Raw genomic sequence first — 22,786 nt, forward strand, 5'->3', positions numbered from 1 at the left:
CTACCTCCCAATAATGCCATTAACCATAACAACAAGGTGCTCGGGGTACGAATTCGCCTCTGCTGACGCCGCATCCCAGACATCTTCACCACCCTGTACAGACTCCACCTCCACCTTCTGCCCTTTCTTTGGGCGACCCTTGAAGCAGAGCAGGCTCATCCCCGGAGCCCTATCCGTTCTACTCCCTCCACCCGACAGGGTTCCTTCTCGAGATTTCGTATGAAACCCTAACCGTATCCAGGACATCTCCCTGGGACTGCAGCGAATCACAACCCGGCACTGTCTCGGGATCTCCTTCGCGCCCAAATACACGCTTTCAGGCAGAAATTTGGCGCCAATCATGCGTGGCGAATCGAAGCAACGAGCATGATAGAGAAATTCAATGTTTCAGAGAGGTATGAAAAGGCATTTGGATTTAAAATGATATAAAAATCGACTATATCCAACTCATGTCTGAGATTGCATTTGAAGAAAATAAATAAAGGTGGAAAGTGTTTTGATGTTACATGATCGATCGAAAATTCTCGTGACAGTGGACTGGAAAGATGGTCGTAGGATGGTGGGGGCCGGTGTTGGAGGAAAATTACAATTTACAGTTGACTTGCAGTAGGCGTTCACAGTTATGATTTATGAAGTTGTTGAACTGAAAGCTTATTGCTTTGGACCCGTTTGGAAGGGCTGAGCCGAAGATGAGCTTCAATTCAGCTTAAGCTAGTTCAGCAGCTTTGAAAACGTTGGTTTTGTTTAAAGAACTGAAAGGGTATTTAAAGGAATAGGATCCCCTTGCCAACAAAACAACGTTCCAACCACCTACTAACATGATCTGACAGCGTACATCTCACCATGAGACTTGGACCCGCCATGTATGATATCTGTGGTGTCAGATTGTGTTCGTGTTTTGTTTACAGGTGATTTAGACTCATTAAAGGGAAAAGTATGTCCCCACAAATCACTAGCTAAGAAAGTCAACAACTTCGATTTGGCTCGTGAAAAACATGTCTTTATACCCAATGGCCGATTTAGGACTTTTGACCAATGGAGACAGGGAATCGAGCGATGAGGATGGATACCTAATGGGGGCAAGAAAAATTGTCAATTTTTAGGTTTGAGGAGACAAAATAGAGTGAGAGATGAGATTGAATTGTAAAATAGGAAAAAAAAAAAAAGACCCCATAACTTGGCTGATGTGGAATAAAGACATGGGTGGAAAAATCTATGATGCGAAAAAGGTATGGTATGGGAAGAGTTTTGACCAATTAAAACCCACCCATGAATTTCAATAAATAACACTTAATTGACTACACGTTCATAATTGCAATTGACTGATCAGAAGTTTTTCAGGTATCATATCTTTTCCATATAATCTATGATGCAGAAAAGATATTGTATGATAAGAGCTTTGACCAATCAAAACCCACCCATCTCCCTATCCATAAATGATATTGCTTTTTACGACAAAACGTTTAATTGGGTAAAAGCTTATAAGCTATGGTTGGTGACCGACGAAAATGCTGCCTCCCACATGTTTTATGTGCATTGTCTACTACCAACGTGAGAGAAGTCTGACCACGTGATATTTTGTTTAAAACATCAATAAAATATGTTTGTTTTTTATTGTAAATTGGCTATTACCAACGTGATATAAGTGTGGGTAACACAATTTGGGAGCAATGAATGAAGAATGTGGAGATGGAGAGGGATTGGTGAGAAAGCACCTTCACAACTTTGAAAAATATCCTTTGCTAAATAATTCCAAACAATCAAATGTGTCTTATCCATTTAGCTAATTGAACATCTGTACTAATATTCTTTTTTTATAAATTATGGTTTTGTCTTGTTTGTAGTCTCAAGATTGAAATGTACCTTTTTAATATTGATCATCTTTGAGTGCAAAGTTTGCCTTTCATTTTTTGGGTGCAAATTTTGCTCTCATTTTGAATGCAAATATGTCTTGAAATCTGTATTTATTGTTATTTTAAGACATAAATGTACCCTTACCAAGCACTAGAAAACTAAATCAAAGTACAAATATACATAGGGGTGCAAATGGATTGGATTATGTATTTTTGTCGGATCCGGATAACCTCTGTCAATTTCTCAAATCAGATAATCCGGGTCCGGTTGAAAATTGGATCATATTCGGATCACCCCTATCCGATCTGATCCGACCTGTATATATATACATATATATAAACATATTTACTTATAAAAAACGTGTCTATTTTATTATGTTTATATTACATTTTTTCTAAATTTTTTTATAAAAAGAAATGTATATATCAAAATATATGATGAAAATAGTGAAAAATACTTGTATGTTTTGTTTTTTATACAAACTTTTATGCATTTTTATTCTAATAATTTATTAAATTTTTCATAATTTAAATCATATCAGATCATATTCGGATATCCGACATCCTTCATGGATTTGGATTCGAACCACCTTTTGTGTGATTTGATTGGACCTTTGGATCGCATCAGATCTTGAATATGTGATATCAAATTGGATTCGGATATACCTTGATTCGAATCTGATCCGATTTGTTTGCATCCCTAAATATACATTCAGACAACATTTGCACTCTTCCCAAATGGAGTGTTAGGCTCAGTTTGGAAGGAGTACAAATACAAATATGTCAAGTGCAAATATATGTATTTTATATTATTTTGCATGTACTCTTTCCTAATTGAGCCTTAGGGATTATGGGATGTGGCTTCAAGAGGATGGCAATTTATAGGGCTAAACCACAAGGTTGATTGATTGAATAAATGTTGACATTTTGAAGATTTTGAGTGGTTTGGAGCCAATAGGTTATAACTGCAATATTTTGGTTGAGTAAAAAACAGTGAGAAAAGCTGAAATAAAAATTACTAAGAAGTTGGAGGGCTAGACCTTGTTGAGGTTGATGCCATTGAACACACCCATGTGTTTTGATGATAATAAACACACCAAGATGCACTACATCAACCAAAGAAAGTGAAACATTAAGAGACAAACTTCATCAAGCATTGGATTGGAACATTCTTTGAAGAAAAGCCTCCAAGTGGTTCATATATTATGCTTCAAGAATCAAGTCTAAGTTATATGTGAACTCGACATATGGAACTTAGTCATGGAACTTCCTCTTTCTTTAATCATGTCAAAAGTTCAATTGGTTTGGCTCAAAATCAGGTTGACCTACCCTAGGGTAGTGTTGAAAAGTTAAGTCTAGCAATATAGGGAAATAGACATCTTCTAGGAACCAAGAAACATCTCTTGAAATCACCGTAGTCCAAAAGGAATCCCCTGGTAATAGTGCTAGCCCAAGAGACATCTCCTAATAAGCAAGACTCAAGAGACATTGCCTAAGGCACAAGTGGAAGGAAACATCTCCTTAGGGCAAGAGACATCCAATCGATCTAATAGTTTTTAAAATGTTTTAATTGCCTCCATAGGGTTGTCTATATAAGAGACAAAAGAGCATATATTTCACTTATATGGCTAATACATTGGCATCGAGTCTTTAGGCGCAGAAGGACGATCAAGTTTAGGTAGAACCTGTGCAAATTTCTTTGATGAATAACCCAATATGTTTTAATGATAGCAAATTCATTTAGAGGACTAACAATGTGGAAAAACAAGTGTATAGTTGTAACAAATCCTTAGTTGAACTTAGAAGTCTTGAAGAAGCAAATGTTAATTTGAAGCACAAAGCAGTAGTTGACTCAAATGATGAATTAAACACTATTTAAGCCAATACAGTAAGAAGATTTGCTACCATGACCATATGAGAAAGAAAAAGAACATATCAAGCTCTAGTGGTTTCTATGTGCTTTATTTATTTAAGATTTGATCGTGACTAACCTTGGCATTACCAAGATCTTAACGACCAGTTGTTAAGTTTTAGGTGAATTCACTTCCCCTAAACTTTATTTGAGCTAAAATGTGAAATACTACGCACGAAAGCCTCAAGGAGTATTTCTCAACTCTGGGTGTCATCAACTAAAGTGAAAATTCTATTAATGTTTCAATGTTTCAATATGTATCATCTATCCATGTATATCCAAAGTGTATCAAAAAATATTACCAATATCTTGCATTACTACATTTTACATTACACATTTTGAACATTGAATGTATTGTGTGGCTACTTTAAAGCTTGATGACCTCTAAGTCGAGAGGATGCCCGAGATTTTTTAATTTGCAAGCACGTTGTCAGGTTGCAAAATCCTATTGAGCATGAATTCAATAAATCAGACTTTTAAAAGCAATAATTGACGTCATTACAATTAGTAGTCGTAAACGCTGCGTTTAATCCCAGCTCAGAATCTCCTCTAGTCTCAAATTGAATAAAAAGAAGACAAACAAAAAAAAAAATACAGAAAAGATAAAAAACGGGGATTCTTCCATTTGAACCGTCGGAGTTTCCTTGATCTAGCAACACTGGAGCTAATATCAATTACGACTAAGCATACCCATTTTTAACTTTCACTTGAATACTTGATATCTAATAAGAAATGTAAGAGTTAGTTTTTAGGACATAGAGGTCTTCCAGAACTGCAAGTCTACCCACTGTATACGAAAAAAAAATAATAATGAATAAAAACACATCCGATATTCCGATCCAAGCCAACCCATCGTGAGATCCAGTGCGATATTTCCAAACTTCCAATTGGAATTCTACGAAAGCTGGCTTCCTTTGCCCGGTAGGATAGCCTAAGATGAGGCAGAATTGTTGTATAAGCCGTAATGCCGTAGGGAAATTTTCTCTAAACAATTAGAACCTTTCTAGAATTTCGTCACCCCAAAGTTACAGAAATAAAGTACATTGCCAGTACATAAAAAAACCAAAGAGAAAGAAAATAAATAAATAAATAAAACCTGAATACCTTGAAAAAAGAATTGTTTAATTCTGAAGCTCAGGACAGTAGCGTATCCTTCTTACTGACAGGAATTTTTACAGGGGGCAACTTGGGATGTACCCAAGCTGGTGAGCTATTAAGCCATAAGCCTTTACCGGTTTCCTTGTGTTTGAAGTCAGGAGCATTCTTATTGAGCTACAAATATAACATGCACATATTAAAAATTAAAGAAATAGTAGCACAATAATGCATGAGAAAGATGGTGCAAAAACAGATATTACACCAATGTTACCTTAACCAATCTGTTGTCCCACCATTTTTCTGGGTTCTCTATCAAATTCTTCCAGGATTCCTCTTCTGCAGTTGTGCAAAGTTCCAAAATGTTAGTCAAATGGTGTGTAGTGGAGAAAGAGTTACCATAACCAGGTCACCGTTACTCGTGATACGCATACAATTTTACCGTGTTTCTGGTTTTAGCCTCTATTTACAGTTCTCATCACAACACAGCTTACGATGAGTAAATTTTATGAATCCATGTAGACAAGGAAGATATAAAGTGGCCCCATAATCTCGAAGCTTTGTTAGGAACTCACTGAAATATTCACAAATAATTCCAAAATTCATTCAGTTTTTGAAAAATCCATCAATTCTGTGGCTTAATTCAGCAAAATTTTGTGAAATATTCAAGAAAATGAATAATGTGAGAATTTCTGAAATATTCAGCTGGTAAAGTTCAGGGTAGAAATATGGGAGTTTTAGTTTTTATCATATCTTTATATGTATATAATTTAGACAGCTTAAAGTTTACATATAAACATAAATTGGTAAAACATAGAACCTAGAAAAAAAAGGCCAAACTATTTATACTCGATTTTTAAAATTGAAATCCAAACAGGAACATGTGTTTTACTTATTTTCTTTTAAATATTGAATTGTTTTACCGGATCTTTTATTCTTCAGGACAAATTAAGAACGAGCGTTACCCATGCTGGATTTTTGCCATATGGAAATTACTAACAATGTCTCCAAGATTATAGCCACATGGAAGTTGACATATCAAACCCTTAAGTGGCTAAAGTTAGCCACTTTATCTTATGCCTAGGGATGTAATCAAGTCAAGTTGAGCCGAGTATCAGCCTGCTTGAGCTCAAGATCAACTCAAAAACACAAAGCTTGAAACTCAACTTGAGCTCGATCGAGTTTCATGTATTTGGCTCAACTCAACACGAGTTGATACTTGCTAGCTACTCGAGCTTGACTCAACTCAACCTGATTATAAATAAATTAGTATTAAAATTTATAATAAATTAATATTATAAATACTATAAATAAAAATATATTGTGAAAATCAATTATAAATGTATTCCTTTATATTATAAATAAGTTAAATGTCAAAAAGCTATGTTTATTTATACTAGTGGGGACTTGTGCGATGCATGGGATTTATCAAGGAAAAGTGAAACAACGGAAACTGATAATTATATTAATAATTTGAGTAATTTGTTATAAAAACAATTTAATAATATAGATTAATTATATTAATAATTATTATAAAAAATAATAAATTACTGCTAATTGCTCAATAAATAATTATTTTTCATATTATCCACTAGTGTTTTATTTTATTTATTTTACTTTATTAATCATTAAATGTTATAATTAAATTAATATTTTATTATTTTATTAATACTTTTTATTATTATTTTATTAGTCTTTAATAATTAATATCTTAGTATTTATACTTAATATTTTATATTAATATTTTATTTATACTTAATATTATTTAATTATTAATATTAATATTTTTATTTTATTATTTATTTATTACTTAGTAGTAATATTGTTATAACTAAAATTATTTTTCCTACCCCAAAATATATTGTACTAATATTTTATTTATACATTATTATTATATTTAATAATTAATATCTTTGTTTGCTATTATAATTTTGGTAATATTTTATTATAGTACTATTATTTTATTATTTTACTAATATTAGGGTTTTGTATCATGAGTTCTTTAGTCCTTAAGGGGGGGCCTAAAATACCCAAACGTCCTTACATCACCCCCTCTCTCTTTAATAATATAAATGCTCTCTCTCTCTCTCTTCCACTCATTAATACTTTCTCTTATTGTTTCTCTTTACTTCATTATGTTGTATTACTACCTCTCTCTTAAATGTCTTTTTTAAATGTAATAATAACATGCATTAAAATAAGAGGCCTTGGAAAACCCAAAGGTCTCTCTCCCCCCCTCTCTCTAATAGTGCAGCTTTATTAATCCAATCAAAATAGGCAGTGATTATTTTTTTATATTTTTAAAACAAAAGAAAATAGAAAAAATGCAAAAACTAGAGAAAATAGATAAACAGCTTCTCTCGAAGGAGAGACATGCTGACATGGACCGTCCAATTTTATATACGTACAAATATATTAAAAAAAATAGTATTTTATTATGACCTCGATTACACATGAACCAATCGAGCTGGTATTGTGAAGCTCGAGCTCGGCTTGAGCAACTACCCATAAGTGATATGGGTAACTTCAACTCAAGATAATTAAATGTTTTCAGTTAAAACTAAAGATCAGGTTTTCACTAGACTCTGGGTAAAGAACTAAGATGCCTATATATGAACAAACCAATATGAATTTGAGAAATATGGTACAACTCACCATTCCATAAAACTAGGACATGGAATAGGTATCAATGCAGCAACAAAGTGATCATATTTGGAAATTCTTAAGTTTATGTTGTATAGTTTTTGGATAGTAAAGTCATTATTTTTTTTTTCATTTTACATATTTGGTATTTATCTAGGCCCAACCTAATTTCTAACATGTATAATCATAGTCATTTTTTTTTCTAAATTAGGGACGTAAAACTCCATGTCTCTTATAAAATAAAAAATAACCTTCTTAAACCGTGATCTCATTTAAACCCACAACCTTCCTATCATCAATGGTAGAGACATTCACCAACACGATTAATCTCTTTCAAACCCACAAACTTAAGGCACCCGTCTTCTCTTGGACCGAAAGACACTACGATGTTTGCTAAATTGACTTGATTCGCACTCTAAACTTGAAACTGACTTTAAGGTAAAGGCTAACTTCTTTAAGACTTGGAGAGAAGGGTGACCCAAACAACAATGCCACTGGTGAGGTGTGAGAAGAATGAAGGGCTTTTTATGAACCACCATCACCATAACTCAAGAACTACCGATTCAAAGAACACAATAAATTTGATTGCCTATCTCAAGAACCAATCAACCAATCAAAGTATTGCAGCTTGCTAACTAGGCTAAGACCACTAAACAAACACCATGGAGGCAAAATTCAGGACTGTCACCACACATATAAGTTACTACAAAAAAACATCACTGCAACATAAATAAGTACTTCACAGTACAGAGACTACTAGGAATTTCTACGGACACCACAGCTTCACAATAACTAACCACCAATGATCTAGTAGCAACACACCTTCACCGATTTACAGCTTCCTCTTCACAGCACAAGACTCTTCTAATTGATATATTGCAAAGATTTACCATTTACAGCACAACACAAATATAAAGTAGATGTATCAATTCATCCAAGCCTACCGACCCAAAGGTAGAAACAAAACTTGACTGCCGATCTCAAGAACTGCACTAAAGAACCCTTGCATCAACCCAGATTACATCACCAGGTTTAGAGCAAACAGCAGCACCAACAAATCATTAAAAAAAATTACCTGAAATATCCTCCAAAAATTTCCTTTTTAGAACTGTCAATTAGAGAGATTCTGAATACCACTCAACTCACTCCACAAAAACAAAATTGAGGCATAGTAGCCTCTTTCCTTTAAACCGATTAGTCAAAACAAGTTTCTGATATCCTCTACTATGCGTATGGTGGAAGCCCAAATCTCTTTTATTATGTATAAGAATAACAGAATTACAGCAATACCCCTATTTATGCAAAATAAGGAGACACAACTCCAGCCGCCTATATTTCTAACAGTTACCAATGCATCTTCATGGTAATCTAAAGGAACCTGTTTACATGAAACCATGACCCAGGTACTATATCGATCAACACTTGGTATGTCCAAGGTTCAAAGTATCGACACGAATCAGCCCGTATCAACACATTCAATAGTGTGCCTATGCTTCTTTTCTCATTTCATAAAATATCATTCTATATTTTTGCATATTTTACAATGTTTCCATCATGTTTATAATTTTTAAAATATTCCCATACAATATTCCTGACATTTCAGACATGTTTCCTATAATTGAGTGACTGATATTTCCACCAACATTGACATTTAAACATTGATTACAATAGGTTGTATATAGACTATTTTGTACTTTGCCCAGTAATAAGGGACATTTATATAATTGTATGTATCTTTATCCCATTTAATAAAACTAGCTCTTTGAGGGTGGGGGCCTTCATTCGATACACCCTCCAAAGTCTATAACCCAAGACTTGGAAGAAGATGCAAGACATGCTATACCTGACCTAGCGAGAGTGAAGGATGTTACTAAAAGAAGAGGAAGACAAGCAAATTTTCGCATACTTCTTACGGGTAACCAAAGTTGCCAAGGCGATGCCTAGGTGACAAGGCGCCCTTGGAGGCTCACCTCGCCTAATCGCCAAGCAATTTTGTATATCATGTTATAAAATAATTTTATACTCTTAATTTTCTGAGATTATAATTATACAATAGACATAGTTAAACTAAAATATTCATTTTACTAAATTCTTTTATTATTTTCTTATTTGTTAGGGTTTAATCAACATAGACATTGCTAACTACTGTATTGTCTTCTTCTTCTTACACCTATTCTTTTCTTTTCCTATAATAAAAATAGGGGTTCACCGCCTATATTTCTTGAATTTTCCTTCACACTCACAATCACACTGTACCACATCCACCAATACCTCTACTTCTAGTAGTACTTCCATCTCTACCACCTCCACAACGACCTCTAGGACCATGACCAACACCTCTAAATCCACTTCCTCTACAACACGTCTCTTCCAGTCCCTCCAGCAAGTGCTAATGCGGATCTCTCAGATGGGGAACATTCTAAACTTGTGGATCGGTTTACTGCAAATAGGGTGTGGATTTCACTCCTACCAAGATTTGAGCACAAACAGGCCCAAGTTTCGGACTTTAACCAAACAAAAATCGTGCCAAATCGAAATGTTCTCTCTGCTCCTGCTGCATCTTCAGATTATTTGAAAGAGGTTGATATACATTTAATTTATTCCTTAAATTTTTGAGAGCTGAATAATATTCCTCCACACATTTCTCACCCTATTGAAGATGGAAATAATCGTGGTACAACTGAAGTTATCTTGGCCTAAATATGACTACTTTGCATGATCCAAGATTTCTTTGGTTGTATCTAGGACCACTAGACAAACAGTAACATGAGTCTCCATACTATTCCAAAGCCAAGTCATTATCAATGCATTCTCTTGCTCCCAGTCATCATAACCACCAGTCCCACTTTCAGCTCTGGATCTTTAACATATTTCAACTCCTTTGAGATGAGAACTGCCTCTACTGATTTTTCCCAAGGATCATAATTCAGACAATCAAGTTTGATTGTGGTCATCTGTACCATTATATGGTCTGATTGTATCCCCACACCAGACTTGTTTTCATAGATGATCTAAGCCATGGAAACCAAACAATGCAAACATACAGACTACTAACACTTCAGATCACCTCAAATGTTATTACCTGCACTCGAACCCACTAAACACCAATACCCTATCACAAATCTTTTTCGATGCCAATCACAGCAATATATTCTACCCAGAAACTCCTTTAAATCAACAGAAGCTTAGACTATAGCTGACCTTATAGCTACATCAATTCCTACTCTACCACAAACCATACGAGTATATTAACACACCAAGAGAGAAATTAATTCCCAACAAAACTAACCTAGAAAACACATCAGCAGTCCATCTTCAAACTGCCAACAAGAGGACTACCCAGAACTCCATTCAACCACCACATGCCAACTCAAATTGAGGCATAACAGCTTCCTTTTCTTTGTGCGATCACTCCAAAATAGTCAACAGATGATTCCTATTGCACGGAAGAAGTGTCTCCTTTATGCAGGAAGAAAGAAAGGTCTGATATCTACCCAAGTGATTACTGGTGCTCTGATACCATGTAATCAACCCAGAACAGATCTCAAAAGGAAGAAATATACCCTGCCACCAATCTAAAAAGACTACATAATAAAACTGCTAATAACTTCTAACAAGCCTAAAGACATTAATCTTTCTTGCTTTTTCTTAAATGTTGAAAGGAGGAAACAAGAACCCAAACTCTTTTGGTAATGTTGTTGATCCTAGATAAGGTTCAGAATTAGATATCACAGGGTTTGAGATTGTGTTGAAGGGAAGCCAGCAATGATGGCTAGTGGGATTTGTTGTGGCATTTTGTAATGGAAGAAGATGAACAAAATTGTTAGAATAAAGGCTACCAGAGAGAGAGAGAGAGAGAGAGAATCTGCTGGTGGTGGAAGTTGACAATGATTGGCTGTAGCTATGGACAAGGGGGGTAGAGCGTGGAGGCGGGAGAGAAAGGGCAAAGAAGAAAAAATGAAAATAAAACAAAATCAAAACAAAATTTTCAAACCACTCCCGTCAGTCTCCACTAAAAGGACTCACACATGGGAGTCACCCTTCATGAATAAAACTAGCATGGGCTCTTGTGATTAGCCCCACCCAAACTCAAGTAAATGGTTTATAAGGACCGCAAAGTTTTTCTAGGGGAAAACTTAACCACAGAACATAGATTGGTGGTATATGTGCACATTGGGAAATGGAAAAGAAATAAAAAAAAAAAAAACAAATAGATGTCCAAGAATTAGGTAGACAAATCTAAAAGCAACAAAACTAGCCTGGTTTAGAGACAAGTTGATAGCAAAGAAAAACGAAATTTAGATGAAGAGACTAATGATATGTGACTTAAAATTGCCAACCATGTAAAGAAAGTAGAAAACGATGTTTTAGGAGAATTGAAAGGGAAATGGCAAAGTGCTAAAAGAAACTTGGTAGTTGAATGAAGAGGTTCAAATCAAAGTAAAACAAGCATATAATAAAGATTTGCAAAAGACAAACAATTTAGAAAATTTCAAAAAATATGAAACCATATAAAAGGGAGTTAAAAAAAAGTAAATGAAGCTAAATTTAAAACATATGATGAACTCTCATAAATTAGGAACTAAGGAGGGAGAACATGGAATTTATGAATGAGCAAAAATGGAAAAAAAAACAAAATATAGAGATTTAGATTATGTTAAGTGCATCAAAGAGGAAGATTAAAAAAAGCTTGATAAAAAAATAATGTAACCAAGGAAAGATAGAAAAACTATTTTGACAAATATTAAATAAAGAACATGTAATGGGTGCTAATGGAGGAGAGATTAGTAACAATAGTACTAAAAATAACATTGGATGTGATAGCATTATTATATTAGTGTGGATAAGAGCATTGTAAAGTAAGATAATGAAAAAAAAGAAGACGTTTAATGAAATAGTGAAAGAGCATTATTGTGCCTATATTTAAAACAAAGGCAATATACAAAGTTGTATTGTGGGACTAAACTCATGAGCCACACTGTCAAACTTTAGGAGAGAATAATTAAGCAAAGGTTGAAACATGAAACAAGTATACCAAAGAACCAATTTGTGTTTATGCTAGTGATTGATAGAAAAGTTCAAGAAAAAGAAGAGAGATCTTTCTATGATGTTCATTGATCTAGAGAAAACATCTAATAGAGTCCCTAGAGAAATAATATGGTGAGTTTTGAAAAAGAAAGGAGTTCCAAACAAGTATGTGGACATAATTAAGGATGTGCAACTAGTGCTAGAATGCCTGTGGGAGAGGCATCAGAATTACACTAATAAATAATCATGGATGAATTAACTTAGCATATTCATGAGGAGGCCACACGGTGCTTGTTGTTTACTGATAGCATTGTATTAAGGCCTCGTTTGTTTACCAGTGAATAAGAGGGGGGAAGTTGGTCAATGGGTATCTCTTCCCATTGACCAACTTTACAATGTTCTTTTTGCATTAAGTACTGGGCCCCACGGTAAAGAGAGATTTATTTACCCGGGTAAAACTTACCCATCTCCTAGGTGGGCAAGTAACTTTCCCACTTGGGGGAAAAGATTATAAAACATGATGGGACAAGTTTTTCCTTTTTAACATTAGCTTTTTATGGGCGAAAAGGTCATTATATTACTTACCTGGGAATCAAAAGAACATAGGTAAGTGTTACCTAGGAATGGGTAAATGCACTTACCCCAGTAAGTGAGAAATTTGTAAACAAATGGGGCCTAATTGATAGACGAATGAAGGACTACAGGGAATTATCCTTTGTAAGTTTTTTTAGTTAACTGCAACTTTTATGATTCTAAGGATTAATTAAAACAGTACAATAGAGCTAGCCCTCTTATAGTTAAGAGTACAAGTAGCCCTCTGTCAACCTATCTAAAGGTGGCCTTAACCTCTTTTGCTGTCTCCCAAATCTCCTTCATGTCTCCTTAATGGCATGTTCAACATTCTTGCTACCACCTCCCAACCTAGGAAGTAATCTTTATTAGTTTCATCAATACACTGCGATCAGCAAACAACAAGCACCATGGGACCTCCTCATTGCATATTACTAATTTTTTTTATAGTAATCAATCCAACTACTTAAGATGGATGAATGCAGCTTTTCCTCGGAAACCAGATGGAGAAACAACAGGAAAAGTACAAGACAAATCTTTTTTGTTTGAACTTTGAAGAAACCAAGCTAAGAAGAATGTCAACTTTGAAGATCAAAGAAATGAAGAAGGCAATGGGGTTGATAGTTGGTGATGTAGTATTATAGCTTAAAAGATCTCTTAACATAGCAATTTATACTAGGAAGAAAATAGAATGGAAGGACATGGTAAGTGTAGGTGGGAGAAGAATGGAACCTTAAAAGTTTGGGAACCACCTATGGAAAGTTTCACTAAACTTTGACGAGAGAAGCTTTGGTAACCCTAGGGATGGCAATTTCGTGTGAATTTTTGGGTATCTGACCCGTCCCAACACTAATAGTACCTGTTTATCAAAACCCTATAGGGTTTGGGATGGGTTCGGGATTTTAGAATAAAACCCTATAGGGTTTGGGACGGGTTTGAGTTTTGACTTTAGGGTATCCGATACCCGATACCCGAGATGCATAAATATGAACCCATTATATTATATACCCGGGATGCATAAATTTGATAGATTGTTTATTTCATTTAGTTATAAAATGCTAATTTTAAATATATATTTTTTTTATTTTTAGTTGGAACTGTTAATCATATATATGTATTGATTGTTTTGATGAACACAAAAGTTAATAAAATCTATTTTATTTCATTAAATAACACAAAAGGCGAGATGGCTTAGTGGCTTAAAGTAGTGCTAAGAGATTTGGTGCTATCATTAATTGATCTGGGTTCAAGTCACATTATAAGCATTAAGAAAATTTTTTTAGTAGAAAACGTTTGATCAAGGGGTTTAATGGGTGGGAGGGGTCGAGATGGGTTTAACGGGTTTGGGACGGGATGAATTTGGGAAATTGAGAGTAAAAGTTAGACGGGTTTGGAATTAGGGATACATAGGCGGATTCGGGAATGGGTAGGGAAATTTGCACGGGTACCTTACCCGTTGCCATAATGCCATTCCTAGGTAACCTAGGCCCCTTGGAGTGTAATCGCTCTTTTCTCGGGTCCTGTTGGCCTAAGAGACCCCACAAGAGCGAAATTGCTTATTGTACTTTATGGAGCTCAAAAAGCAAAAGAAGTGAATTTGGAAAGGTTGGTTATTGAAGAGGACTCTCAAGTGGTAGTGAGTTGGCTAAAGAATGAAAAGAATGCAGCTTGGATCTACAAAGAGGCTATTAAGAATATCAACTGGTTAATAAGGGGAACGAAAATATCAATTCAATGGGTTCCAAGGGATACAAATGGGTTGGCTGATTCTTAGCTAAGCAAGGGGTAAATAGAGGACGGTTGTACTGGGCTCAATTGTAATTTTTGTACTTTTAGGGTAAACCTACTACCCCCTCTTGGATCCTCATTGTACATATTTGTTTATATTAATGAAATGAATTCATGTTATCTATCAAAAATATCATCAGCGTAATCAAAGGGAACATCCAATAAGTCACCAAGCCTATTGTTGAAATGGCGCATGATCAGATTAAGATTAAACAAATCGAATATGTTGTAGCACAACTCTAAAACCCACAAAAGGAATAGTTAGATTAATAATATCTATTTTATTATTATAATCTAAAAAATAAAGAATATAGAAAATATTCCATAGTCCCATGTTGCCTAGGTGCCCGCGTAGGCATCACCTTGACAACTATGTCCATGACACAGACAAAGCGAAGCAAGTAACAGATATTGCCTACTAATAGACAAACAAATGCAGCACACAACTCCACATCAAGTAAAATCACTTTATAGTGATACATAAATATGGTAGGGGACCAAACATTGTTTTGAAAGTGAAGGACCATTTTGTACCCAGGGCGCAAGCCACAAGGCGAGGCACACCCCTTTATGAAGCAAGGTGCGAAAATGCAAAAAAAAAAAAAAATCTAAAAAGTTCAAAAAAATGCCAAAAAATAAAAAATGCAAAATATTAAAAATATTAAAGACATTATTAATTAAAAATATAAACTTAAATTTCAAAATAAATGCTTTAAAAAAACCTATTATCTCAAATTAAAATACATAAACATAACATGTAAAACATATTTAAAATGAAAAATTAAAAATAAAATCAAATATAACATATAAAACATATTCAAGCATGAAAACTCTTAATCTCTTTATTTTTTTTCCAAATTGCATTAATTCAAATAGCTAAAGTGATGTTAAACATCATGCATTCCTAATTCAAGGAGCTGCTTTTGTACAAAGCCCCTTGAGGCAAGTCCAAACAAGTTCATATTAGGGTCTTAAATTCTTAATCCCTATAAAAAAAGGTTTTACAACTCTAAGTGTCTTTTAAAATATCTTCTTATTAGGATGAATGAATGAGCAACATTAGAAAAAATGAGGTTTTCAAACTAGTTTGGGCTTGCCTCAAGGAGCATGGTTGAGGCAAGCCCCTTCAGGCAAGGTGCACCAGGTGCACACCTGGGCTGAACACAAAAAACAGCTGCTAAACACAAAAAACAGAAAAAAAAATGCACAGATTTTCAAAAGGTGCATGCCTGGGATGAAGCGCAAGGTGCACCAGGCACACACCTAGGCACACCAGGCGTGTGCACCTTTTGAAAGTGCTGCACCTGGGACCTATGCATAGTACATACCCTAAAATGCGCCTCATCTGTGTGCCTAGGCGTGCCTAAGACGTGCCTCTAAAATCACTGCACCCAAATTTGCCAGCCTCAATCATTTCTCCAGAAAGTCATGAAAAATGTCATATGAAACCCTAAAAGGATATTCTATCAGAATTTAGGGAGATCTCTAATGCCTAGCATTAATGATTGTAAAAGTGATCACTGATCAGGTCATCTGGGTACCATGATGATACCAGTTACAGTGCAGTCAATCAAATTGTTCCTGCTATTGTTCATGATTATAACCTGCGATAGTACTAAGTTGTGACCATCGCAGGTTCAGAAGAAAGAAGATGGCAATGAAAATTGAGATATAAAAGGAATTCGGAAAGTGAGAGAAAGATGCACAAGCACTTATTCTCAGTTATTAACTTAAGAGAAGAGTACATAATTACAATAACATCCCTACTACAGTACAAACTTACAGTTGCTACCAACATAAGACAAATACCATTGACAACCAGAATAACAGCCAATTCCATTTGTTGTATTCCATCAGAGCTTGTTTATGCAGAACAAAGGTACTTGGGGTTAAATATAATAACAATCTTAAGGCATTGAAGCCAGTGATAATCCTAATTGGATAGCACTCAAAAACCGTATCTCAACATCAAATGCATTTTCTTTGTAATCACTTGGTTTTCAAGATTACAAAGCAAGACAAGAATACATAGCCATACGTTGACAGTGTAAATACATGCATATACTTATGTTTTCCCCATTATACAGCTCCTAAATGTACATGGGTACTCTTAGTTTATCAGGACTTAATAAACGCGTTAACCTTTTTAAAAAATAAAAAAGATTAAGCAGTGAGGAACATATAACAGCAATCATGAATCAAGTGACAGGAGAGGGAGAAACATTTCCAGAGTACATTGTGGGAGATTCTATGCATTCAATAGCTTCTGGAAATTTCATGCAAGTCAACTTATTAATCTGGCCAACGTGGAAAAGCTAATCACGCTCACCTTTGTTATCACCCCCTTGCTTTGTCTTATGAATTTTGCTATCAAATTCCAGTCCCTCAAGTTTTGACAAGATCCATTTTGGTGCACTGCCAAGCCACAGTGCCAGGCCACTATCCTTGTGCTTGAAATCAGGATACCTGGCATTTATCTACATAATACAATAATATAAATAAAAAATTTCAGACAATCAAATATAGAAGACTTGTGTGCTGAGAGAGATGATCACCGATCCATCAAGCTTGTATTTCCGGTAGTCTCTCCACTTATTTGGATTGTCAACAAGGTCTCTCCAACAACTCTCTCCAGTTTCCACATCTTTCGTCTTAAGATCTGTGACTGAAAAGACTTTATTGCCTGAGCTCATTGATACCAAGAATGTATATCGCAAATTGGTTCAAAAATTTATTTGATTAATATTGGAGCAAAATAAGATAACTAAATGACATTAGTTACCACTTTTCTGCCACTTCTGTGTAATTTTATGATCAAATGTTAGATGATTGAGCCTAAGATGAATTGATTCTGGAGTAGACTCATCAATGCATAGTAATTGGCCATTCTCTTTGTGTTCAAATGCTGCACCAGTTGGATTGTTCTGGCAAGATGTACAGAAGAATAAAAAGAAAAAAATTACAAACCAATAAACATGATTATGACAACCCAGAACAGATAAAAGTGATGAAATATCACAAATCCAAAAACCTTATTCAATCTGATGTCCCACCACTCATGAGGCTTTGCAAGAAGATCATCCCAATACTGTTTAACAGAAATATCATCCTTTGTCTCTGCTACAGTGCAAGACATCCAGTTTTAAATCAAAATACAGTACAATAGTGATAAGTTTGTTTCCATTTGGAAGCAAAAGAAATGTTCAACTGTACAAGATTGATAATAAATTATCTATATCTAAAGATCCATTAGCAGCTTATCATGGAGCTGCACAAAAGCCTGAGTCAGCTCACAAATACAAAGTCTGCATATTCAAAGAAAAAGGCAAAATACTTCTTGTCCATGGTAAAACCAGACACAAGAATGACAGAAGGAATCCAACATAGTTGTTCAGAACACTTTTTATTGACAAAAAAGTACAGCATATAAAGAGCAATCTTTTCCCACTTGAATGTTAAAGGCCTAATAACACTCACCATGCATCTAATCCATTCACTCTATCACCGACTGACCTCTAGTTGCCATTCTAAGAAATTCCAATCCAGAGTGCTATACCATCATCAGCATCACCATCCAAAGCATATCCTAACTATATGGGGTCAGCCACATGAATTCTGTTTGCCATTTCATTCTGTTTAATGTCATATCCATTGTTAAATTATTAGCACTTAAACCATTTCTTACCACTTCTGTGTCTCCCCTAGCCCTCCTAGCCCCTTCAACTTGCAACAAATTACTTCTTCTTATGGGCACTGTTGACGGACTTCTAGTTTTCCACTTTTTCCAATCATCCATCTCAGCATACTGATGGGATATACTGCCCACTGCAGAGGTCTCTTCAAGGGAGACCTAACCTCCTATACGAGAGAAGAAGAAAATGAGATAAAGCCAGGTCTGCCCTATTTCCTTTCTTCTCAGATATTTATAGTGCTTACAAGGATTTCTTGAGAGATGTGCATGGCACTGTTCACTGCTGACATGTCTTCCTTGTGTACAGGAATCGATTTGGAGGACATTTGGCTTCAGTGATTGGGCCTGACTGATCATGGGCCTCAAACTGATGGCTGGGCTGGGTCTCTCGCTGGATAAGAGTCTGGCCCTGGATTGCCACTTGGGATGGGGGCTCAACAGCTTGCGCCCCCCCCCCCCTTTCAAAATAACCTTGTCCTCGAGGTTGGAATCAGGAAATAGTCTCTTAAGAGTGGCACAATCTTCCAATGATGCATCTTCCTTAGGCAGGTGCTTCAGACCACCAGTGCTTCTTTGTTAAAGATTTTTCATGACTTGACCCACCTTTGATCCCAAACCTCTAGTGGTTTTGGTTGCAATCGTCCGTCATCATCAAACGTAGGTAAGGTGGGACTAGCATCCACATGGGATCACACACTTTTCTTCAGCAAAGAGATGTGGAAAACAGGTTGAATACGAGGAGGAAGGTCCAACCTAAAGGCCACCTCCCCCACTTGGCCCATTATACGCAAAGGCTCGAAAAATCTGAGTGCAATCTTGGGCCACCGTCGATGGGCTACTGATGTCTGTTGGTAAGGGTGGAGCTTCAGATACACAAATTCTCCCACCTTATACAACACCAACCTATGTTTCTTATCATATTGGGCCTTCATCTGTTATAGGGCCCGAGCCAGGAGCTCCTTCAATGACTTCAGAATTTCATCCCTCTGCTGTAACACTTCCTTGACCTCCACCACAGATGTGGAGCCGAGTTCATATGGTAGAATCAAGGGTGGTTTCCTGCCAATACAAGGCTTTAAATGGGCTCATGCCTAGTGATGAATGGTAAGTGGTGTTATATACCACAATTCGGCCCACAGCAACCAGCACATACATTACTTGGTCCTCTCTCCTGTAAAGCACCTCAAGTAGGTTTCCAAACATCTGTTTACAACTTCGGATTGACCATGCTTGGGGGTAATATCTAGTAGTGTGGTTCAGCTGGGTCCCTTGGGACTTGAATGGACTCATGCCTAGTGATGAAAGTTAAGTGGTATTATACCATAATTCGGCCCACGGCAACCAGCGCATCCATTGCTTGGTCCTCTCTCCTGTAAAGCACCTCAAGTAGGTTTTCAAACATCTGTTTACAACTTTGGATTGACCATCCACTTGGGGGTGATAGCTAGTGGTATGGTTCAGCTGGGTCCATTGGGACTTGAAGTATTCAGTCCAGAAGTAGCTCAAAGTCGGATCCCTGTCAATCAAGAAAGAACAGGGTGTCCCTTGAAGGCGTGTCACTTCTTACACAAAGATGCACGCTACTTGTGCTGCTGTATAGGGCTGGTCCAGACCAAACCAACAAAATGGGTGTATTTGGTTAGCCTGTCAACCACCACCATAATCATCAACTTGCCAATGGACACTGGAAGACCTGTCATGAAATCCATAGTTATATCTAGGGGTGAGCATTTGGTTTATTCAGTTAAAAACCAAACCGAATAAACCGAAATTTTAAAAACCAAATTAGAAAAATGAAAACCAAACCGAAACCAAATTAGAGGAAAACTGAAATTTTTGGTTCAGTTTTCGGTTAAAACCGAATTTCAAAAATATACTATATTATATTATATTATATATATATATCATAACATACAATATATAAATATATTATATATTAAATATAATATGTATTATATATTACATGCTATATAGTAAAGTTCAGTTAATTTTGGTTCGGTTATTTCGGTTTTAACCGAATAATGCTCACCCCTAGTTATATCCTCTCATACCTGAACCGGGATTGGGAGAGGCTTCAGCAATTCAGCGGGTGACTTAGTTATCATATCTGTTCCATTGGTAGGTGGGGCACTGGGCTACAAACTGTTGTATGTCTTTCTTCATTCCTATCCAAAATACGTGTTGGCTCACCCTCCGGTGGGTTCTGAATATCCCGAAATAGCCACCCAAGGGAGAGCAATGGAATAATTGGAGCAATTCAGACAAAAACTGGGAATGGGCTGCAATTACCAGTCAGCCCTAAAAAAAGAGATCTGGGCCAACTAAATGAAACACAATCGATGTTGTGGGGTCTTCTTTAATTTTTTGAACAATTTTCTTAAGTGCTTCATCCTGTTGGGCTTCTTCTTTCAACGTAGATAGTAGGGGAAAGCTGGGCCTGGACTCACTCAACACTGCCACTTCACGGGTCCAGGACAATGCATCTGGTGCCTTGTTCATTGGTCAGGCTTATACTCTACTCTTTAGTCAAACCCTAGCAACTTTTACAACCATTTCTACTGGTCAGGGCTATGAGCTTGTTGCTCCAATAGGTATTTGAGTCTCTAATGGTCTGTGCAGATATAAAGGGACGGCCTAGTAGGTAGGATCTCCATTTCAGAACAGGTAGGACAATGGCCATTAATTCTTTGTCATAGGTGGATTTCAATTAGGCCTGGGGGGATAATATCTTGTTAAAATAGGCAATGGGTTTTCCCTATTGCATGAGAACCATGCCAACACCAGAATTGGAGGCATTGCATTCGACTACAAACTCCAAAGAGAAATCATGCAAGGAGAGGATGGATGGTGTGGATAGGGTCTATTTGAGGGCTTCAAAAAGCTTTCTGGGCATGTTCATTCCAGTGAAAGGCATTCTTTTTGAGTAGTTGTGTTAATGGGCTTGCCAAAATACCATAGTTTTGTATAAACCGCCTATAGTATCCAGTTATCCCAAGAAACTCCTCGAGGGACCTGATGGATTTGGGTGATGCCCAATGTACAACTGTTGTAATCTTGTCTAGGTCGGCCCTAACCTGGCCATGGGAGACAATATGGCCCAGGTAATGCCCTTTGGTCTGGCTGAACAGACACTTTAATGCCTTGGCATAGACCTAGTGCTGCCTTAAAACCCCCAGGGCATAGTTGTCAAGGCGATGCCTAGGCGACAAGGTGCCCTTTGAGGATCACCTCGCCTAATCACCAAGCAGTTTTCTACTTCCTACTACAAAATATTTTTTTATTCATTCTTTTTTGAGATTATAATTATAAAATAGACATTATTAAACTAAAATAATCATTTTGTGTGTTTATATACTAATTTCTTTTTATTATTTTCTTATCTATTAGGGTTTAATCAACACAAGCATTGCTAAATGCTGTATTGAACCCTCAAAGACTTAAAACCCTGAACCAATAAGTAAGGAAGAACTTAAAATTTTATCTAATCAGCACATTCTCCTCTTCCATATATTCTTCTTCTACTACTACTACCAATACTTTTTATTTTCTTCTTTTCCTATAACAAAAATAAGGGTTTAGCCCCTATATTCTTTTAATTTTATTTTCCTTCTTCCTTTTCTTCTCATGAATATGTTGATTTTCTATACTTTAAGATGAAATTTATACTTTTCTTATGAAAATCATGAATAATTATTAAAGAAATATGGTTATGGTATCTAGGGAACTACCCTAGGGTCTATGTTTTTAACATAAAAAAAATCCATCGCCTAGGCGACTAGGCGACAAGGTGCCCCCCAATTGCCTAGCCTCGCCTTGGTGCCTTGAAAACTATGCCCCATGGTGATATCTAGGTGTCACAAATGGGATTCCCAACTATCATTGTACACCGAAATGTCATCGAAAAACACAAGGATGAACTATTGAAGGTAGGGCCATAATTTGTCATTGATTAAGGCTTGAAATGTGGAGGGGATATTGGTTAACTTGAAAGGCATAACTAAGAACTCATAATGCTTGTAATGAGTTTTGAACGCCATCTTAGCCACATTCTCAGGGTGGACTCGAATCTAATGATAACCTGCTCTCGACTTTGAGAAAACAATGGTAACTCCTAGCTCATCAAACAACTTGTCTATCACTGGTATGGGAACTTTGTCCTTCATTGTGATATAGTTTAAGGCCTAGTAATCCACACAGAACCTCCAC

General features: G+C 36.0%; 2 protein-coding genes across 11 annotated transcripts in view; both read right to left on the minus strand.

Moving 5' to 3' along the window:
• Window positions 1-742, minus strand: part of LOC104603138 (retrovirus-related Pol polyprotein from transposon RE2) — an 87,671-nt gene extending 86,929 nt beyond the window's left edge. For 3 of the 9 annotated variants that reach the window (XR_016079396.1, XR_016079395.1, XM_010267077.3), the window contains exon 1: window positions 5-742. Coding sequence is in view for 5 of the 9 variants with exons in the window: in XM_010267077.3 (XP_010265379.1) it covers window positions 5-342 (338 nt within the window). In the remaining 4 variants the exon portion in view is untranslated. The remainder of the gene's footprint in view (window positions 1-4) is intronic. The other 6 variants (XM_010267076.3, XM_010267074.3, XM_088892894.1 and 3 more) reach the window with 4 other exon arrangements.
• A 3,497-nt stretch (window positions 743-4,239) lies between these two features.
• The window catches only part of LOC104603139 (protein OSB2, chloroplastic-like), a 42,581-nt gene continuing 24,034 nt past the window's right edge, over window positions 4,240-22,786 (minus strand). Inside the window, exons 4-10 of one of the 2 annotated variants that reach the window (XM_010267080.3) lie at window positions 17,921-18,009; window positions 17,672-17,813; window positions 17,445-17,554; window positions 17,219-17,366; window positions 5,135-5,199; window positions 4,870-5,037; window positions 4,240-4,696 (exon numbers count right to left, since the gene is read on the minus strand). In XM_010267080.3, the coding sequence (XP_010265382.1) occupies window positions 4,900-5,037; window positions 5,135-5,199; window positions 17,219-17,366; window positions 17,445-17,554; window positions 17,672-17,813; window positions 17,921-18,009 (692 nt within the window). In that variant the 3' untranslated portion in view covers window positions 4,240-4,696; window positions 4,870-4,899. The remainder of the gene's footprint in view (window positions 4,697-4,869; window positions 5,038-5,134; window positions 5,200-17,218; window positions 17,367-17,444; window positions 17,555-17,671; window positions 17,814-17,920; window positions 18,010-22,786) is intronic. The other variant, XM_010267081.3, reaches the window with a different exon arrangement.

Source organism: Nelumbo nucifera, chromosome 8 (genome assembly GCF_055504915.1).
Source record: "Nelumbo nucifera cultivar China Antique chromosome 8, China Antique-T2T, whole genome shotgun sequence".
Classification (NCBI taxonomy): Eukaryota; Viridiplantae; Streptophyta; class Magnoliopsida; order Proteales; family Nelumbonaceae; genus Nelumbo; species Nelumbo nucifera.